The 6,000-nt window shown below is 38.1% G+C and overlaps 1 protein-coding gene across 1 annotated transcript; it reads right to left on the minus strand.

Annotated features, from left to right (window-relative positions):
- Positions 1 to 103: 103 nt before the first annotated feature.
- Positions 104 to 5,749, minus strand: LOC110889147. The gene is made up of 4 exons (XM_022136660.2): positions 5,352 to 5,749; positions 3,393 to 3,542; positions 1,532 to 2,161; positions 104 to 1,230 (listed from the first exon to the last, which is right to left on the minus strand). The coding sequence occupies exons 1-4, from the start codon at positions 5,685 to 5,687 to the stop codon at positions 325 to 327; spliced, it is 2,022 nt and encodes a 673-aa protein (XP_021992352.1). The 5' UTR covers positions 5,688 to 5,749; the 3' UTR covers positions 104 to 324.
- Between the last annotated feature and the right edge of the window lie 251 nt (positions 5,750 to 6,000).

A 6,000-nucleotide genomic window follows, 5' to 3' on the forward strand; every position in this document is an offset into this window, starting at 1 on the left:
CAATTGACCTCATAACAACTACTTATGCACAAAGATTTCATTCTTAACTTAGGTTGGTTAAGGGTCTCACAAACTAGACAAGATAAATAAATTGGACATATAATAATTATAAATTAAAATTTTATTATTTTAACTCATTTGAATACTTTCTTATGGGGTCATTTTACATTGTAAGGTACAAAAAGGAAATACGTCGTAAGAATACCAAAACATACGTACGTACAGACATACATGCATGCATACGTACATACATTCATACATGCATACGTACATACATACATATACATATAGCATAATAACAATCAAAAAGTGTTATTATTATTATCAGGATAACGAGAACTCACCAGTCACAGGCTGCAAACACTCGGTGTAATGAAATTCTATTTGCAGCCTATGATGAGCAATCGGGCTTGAGGCCGAAATCAGCCCTTTCTTCACATCCGCCTGCAATTCCCTTAACGGGATTGCAGCTAAAAAGCTCTTAATATACTCTTTACACGATTCTTTACCTTCGGACACTATCAACTCTCTCTCCTTTGACTTTTGTTGAATTCTAGTATTTTGGTCAAACTTCAACACATATGCTTGACTACACCCCTCATGCAGCCTCTCCCCCAAGGTGTCAATGATAAAATAAGCATCCTTTTCAACTTTCAATATGAAAAAATGGTCATTCCAGCTAACAATATAAACCACCGGCTCTATGTCGTTAGTACGGTTTGACCAAGTTTGACTTATCTCATCCCATATGTTGTCAAACGACATAGCGCCATCTAAAAAGTCAAACCCGCCATCTTCAGGTTGAAAGAAACCAACGAAAGATTTTTCGGGTACGACTTCAAAATTACGGGTCTTGGATTCAAGAACGGTTTCTAGGTCAAAATGTTTATCCGGGAATCGTTTTATATACTCTTCGTTTTCACACAGGGTTCTCCATTCTAACGAGCCTTGGCGAATCAGGGTGTCAAAGTCTGATTTTATGGGCAGTTGGTGGCGGTTATTTTGGAGCCAATTGGCGATTGTAGCGGCTAATGAAGTGCAGGCGCTTCCACCGCATGCTTTTTCACTTCTTTGATCAATTGAAGCAAAGAAAACTTGGGTTGCAAGCTTCATGTTTCCGTCTCGGTTTGTTATTTCCTTGTTTTCCCATGTGCCTATGATGAAACTATCGTCTCCAAATTCGGATATCGAAGATCTACTAGTTGTTGAGTCGTCGTCACTTCTGTTCCACTGTCATGTTATTAAAAAAAAAAAGTTGATGAGAAAAAACGTTTAAACATAAATGCGTTAAGCAGTGGCGAAGCTTGACCCGAATAACGGGGGGGTCGAAAACGTATATACCCAAAAATCTCTATAGAACCGGGGGGTCGAAAACGTATATACCCAAAAATTTCTATACGAAAGCTACATATATAACACTACTGAACGAAAAGGTCGGGGGGTCGCCCCCCCCCCCCCCCCCCCCCGGCACCTTCTAAGCTACGCCCATGGCGTTAAGACTGTCTCGTCTAAATAAAATGAGAAAAATTACCCCGTGTGACGACTCGTCTGATGAGGTCAACATTCGACGGTCAAAGTCAATATCATCCCCTCCTTCACCAACGTCCCTTTTCAAAAGCGGCTCTCCTTTGACTTTCGGAGATCTAAAACTCAACTTCCTTTTTCTCCATGGAAATATGCTTCTTTTCGGTATTTGACTTTCTGACCGATCATTCGATACAAATTCACCGGACTCATCTGTTTTTTTTATTTTATTATGACTAAGGAAATATAACATATCCTCGTCTTCACGACCATTTGACTTGAAATAAGATAATCCACCCGCATGATTTGCATACGCCAAAGTTCCATACCCGAAAGAGTTTTTGATATTAGGATCCGAATAATCGATTTCTTCAGAATCAATTCCATCTGATCCATCATATGAGTCTGTGTCAAACGGATAATCTGAACTGTCGGTTTTGACTGAGCTTTTTCCAACACTGTCTTCTTCTTCTTCACGACATGCTTTCTTGGCCCGGTGTTTAGCGATTATTACTTTAAAGATTTTGACTTTTTTTAAACCGGCTTTAAGACCCACGGGCTCATCTCCATTCATAGATCTTTGTGTTAGTTCGGTAACGTTGTGTGCATCCTTTAGTTCTACTAGGCTGAGTGATATCTGCAGGTCAAACAGATTATGTTAGATATCTATTGGGTCAAACCGGTAAAATAAAAAATTGAGTTAATTACTGTTTTCGTCCCAGTGGTTTGTAAAAAATCGCTATTTCAGTCCATTAGTTTAAAAATTGCGATTTAAGTCCCTGTGGTTTCACTTTCGTAACCATTTCAGTCCCTGTGGTTTCACTTTCGTAACCATTTCAATCCGTTTATTCTGTAAGTACAGGGACTGAAATGGTTACGAGGTGGACTGAAATGGTTACGAAAGTGAAACCACAGGGACTGAAATCGCAATTTTTAAACGAATGGACTGAAATAGTGATTTTTGACAAACCACAGGGACGAAAACAGTAATTAACTAGATTGAAGTACACGGATGGTCCATGTGGTTAACCAAAATTTACATAGAAAAAGAGTAAAGTACACGGATGGTCCCTGTGGTTAACCAAAATTTTGGATTCGGTCCTTAGCTTTTCAAAAGTACACGGATGGTCCCTGTGGTTTGCACTTTGTAACATATTCAGTCCTCAGCTAAACAAATCTAAAGGTTTTAACATGTCCAAGTCTGTCCCCAGCTAACAAATCCATGTACTTTTGAAAAAAGCCGGCGACTAAATGCGTTACAAAGTGCAAATCACAGGGACCATTCGTGTACTTTTGGAAAGCTAGGGACCAAATCCAATATTTTGGTCAACCACAGGGACCATCCGTGTACTTTACTCTATATAAACATTAACAGGTTTAGACAAAAGTATTTTAGATCAGTTCCAATGCAATAATGGATCCCAAAATATTATCCTTGTGATCTGTTACCCGATTACCCGCCCACGGCCCACCCATTTTGCCACCTCTATTGAGCATAGCTGCATGGTATAAATGTATAACATTGAAAAATAATAGAGTTAATTACTGTTTTCGTAGCTGTAGTTTGTCAAAACTCACTATTTCAGTCCATTAGTTTAAAAATTGCGATTTCAGTCCCTATGGTTTCACTTTCGTAACCATTTCAGTCCCTGTGGTTTTACTTTCGTAACCATTTCAATCCATTTATTCTGTTAGTATAGGGACTGAAATGGTTACGAGGTGGACTGAAATGGTTACGAAAGTGAAACCACAGGGACTGAAATCGCAATTTTTAAACTAATGGACTGAAATAGTGAGTTTTGACAAACCACAGGGACGAAAACAGTAATTAACTCAAAATAATAATAACTTTTTTAGAAGGTACTTACAGAGAGTATAGGACTACACTCTGTGCTATCAGGCATAGACAGATGAATATTTATCGGGGTCTTTTCGTGCTCAATAGAAGCAAATTCAGCAAGGTTCAATGATCCAGTGGCAACAATATGATTCTGTCTTTTCGTTCCATGGTTTAGGCCCTAAAAACATCAAAATCCAAAAATGTTTAAACATTTTCTTTGTGGTGTGTGCATAACATAAATCTGTTGTGAATTAGTAATTCTTATAACATAACGATGGGATTATCGGAGTCATAAGTTTTTTTTTTTTGAATTCTGTCGTGTTAAGGGTTATTATTTTATATTTTTTTATATTTGATCATTAGTCAAATGTTTTCTTTTTTGCAATGGAGATGGGATTATGGCAATAATAACTGAAACATATAACTTAGTGTTTAACATAATAACTAAATTATGAAGGTACGCGTGCTTGTCATAACCCCCCCCCCCTCATGTTTCCTACGTATACAGGCGTAAAAAAAGTATATGGAGGACATATGCACTTTTATTCAGGGGTATAAAAAGATGTATAGGGGCGTGTAAGCGATGCGACCCGTGTGTGTGTGTGGGGGGGGGGGGGGGTTGGTTTGGGATGATAAGCACGACCCATTGAGAGTTCAAAAAAAGTAAACACCACAAAGGCTCAAGGTATATGTCTTATAACTTATAACCACTAAGTTTCCCAACAACCCAAAGCTACCACTAAAAAAAGGAATATGCTTTTTGATTAGTCTCCACACCCAAAATGGACATCATTATTTGACGCATAAACTCAGATACTCAAATTCACAGCTAAATGGATATGATCGGGGGGTTCTGCTGGTGGTACGATGATACTCCAGTGGTCCGTCAGTGATCCAAATTTGCCGTTCAAAAAAAAATGAACCACTACCAAAAAATGATTCATTGATCATCCTTTTAGAGTCAACCTTCACCTTTCTTTGATCATTCATATTGAAAGCTTTAATATATGTAGTGAAAAAGAAAAGGACCAAACTCGATCTAAAAACTAGTCTCCGCTTGACGAAAACCTAAGAAACTCTAACCAATCGTTGGATTCTAGTTTTTCGGAAACATAATTCTATCAAATTCCGATATGACAAGAAATTAATAAGTTAAATAACTAATTATATTAAGAATTTTGCAATCATTTTTTGCATTATGTGATTATGACTAATTCAATTAATGTTCATAAATTTCCTCCTCAGAAATGGCATCTCGGGGGTGGGATAAGGCTTAGGATCCATTAGATCCTAGGTTCGATTCCCACAAGGGGGTTTTTCCTAGATTTATTGGGTTTCCTCCTGAATTGGTGTATAGGCATTATTTCTAGTAGAGATGGATATGATCGGGTGGTTCTGCTAGTGGCAGTGGTCCGTCAGTGATCCAAATTTACCGTTCAAAAAAAATTCCTACCACATATATTTAAAAAAGAAAAAAAACCCAAAGATAGTAAAGCAAGAAATAATCAAATCCAAAGCAAACCGTTTTATATTCTAATTGCATTAATTAGGGTAGTTGCACGGTACCCCTGACCGCGGAAGGGATCTCCCTTCCCAGTTCACCACCCGACAAGGATCCCTGGCGGCAAATACCCATAGCCATCAAAGAGGGGTAAGAAACATGTTTCGAACCCGAGACCTCGAGTGTCCTCGGTCCGGCTTTAAAGCGGGTGTCGGTGGCCACCAAAGTGGCACCAATGGGAATTGAACTTGGGTCTCCATTGGAGAACCAAAGTCACTCCACCACTAGGCCACTGGGTGTTCATCGATGCAGTTATTCGATTTTGGATTTTATATCGTCGCAACTGAAAACCAAACCAAAGCAAACAAACAGAATAACTGAAAAAGAATTTGATTAATCGGTTTCTAACCGAATAATGAACACCCTTCAACAATAATCAGCCAAAAAAAATAAAAAAAATAAACAGAAAGTTGGTTGAGGACTTACATCAAACACCTTGAGTGCAACATCCCACCGATGAAAACAATCTCCAAACCCCACCAAATCACAAACCGCAACAAACTCTTCATTCCATTCAACAACCCCATCATCTGTTACCAATCTCTCTTCCGTGAAACCCCTCTTCACCTTATTATTACTACCCCTTTTAAAACCGATCCGATTGTTCTTCGACTTAACCGACCCTTTCCACTCAACTTCAACACCCAATTTCGTTGTGGTTTTGTCCGGCAAGCCTTGGAGGGTGTTGACAACAATGGTGGCTTGGAATTTGGTTGATGAGAGTGGGGGCCATGGGCTCCACTTCATCATCCGAACCACCATTGTTGTTGAGGGTTTGAGTTGGGTAGATTGAGTGTTGGTGTTTATATATATATATAGGAAGAAGAAGAAGAAGAAGTGTGTGATCATGCTTTTGTATACAACTAGTGTTAACAAACCTTTAGAGTAACGTCTCTATTTTTCCTCTTTTGAAAAAGTATTTTTATATTTATCTAACTTTATTTATTTTAGAATTATATAATATTATAATATTATATTTTAATATTTAGTTTAGAGTTAAATGCCATTTTAATCTCTGTGGTTTAAGCAAATTTTGCCAGTTTAGTCCAAAGGTTTCAATTTTCGCTTGTGGGTT

This window comes from Helianthus annuus, chromosome 11 (genome assembly GCF_002127325.2).
Source record: "Helianthus annuus cultivar XRQ/B chromosome 11, HanXRQr2.0-SUNRISE, whole genome shotgun sequence".
NCBI classification, from domain to species: domain Eukaryota; kingdom Viridiplantae; phylum Streptophyta; class Magnoliopsida; order Asterales; family Asteraceae; genus Helianthus; species Helianthus annuus.

What these genes read in the sequence shown, in the direction of transcription:
- LOC110889147 (XM_022136660.2), bottom strand. Translation starts at nt 5,687, where the DNA reads ATGGTGGTTCGGATGATGAAGTGGAGCCCATGGCCCCCACTCTCATCA. An exon ending in AGTGTAGTCCTATACTCTCT is followed by an intron (nt 2,162 to 3,392) that starts GTAAGTACCTTC and finishes TTTGACCTGCAG; the next exon opens with ATATCACTCAGCCTAGTAGA. An exon ending in CAGACGAGTCGTCACACGGG is followed by an intron (nt 1,231 to 1,531) that starts GTAATTTTTCTC and finishes ATAACATGACAG; the next exon opens with TGGAACAGAAGTGACGACGA.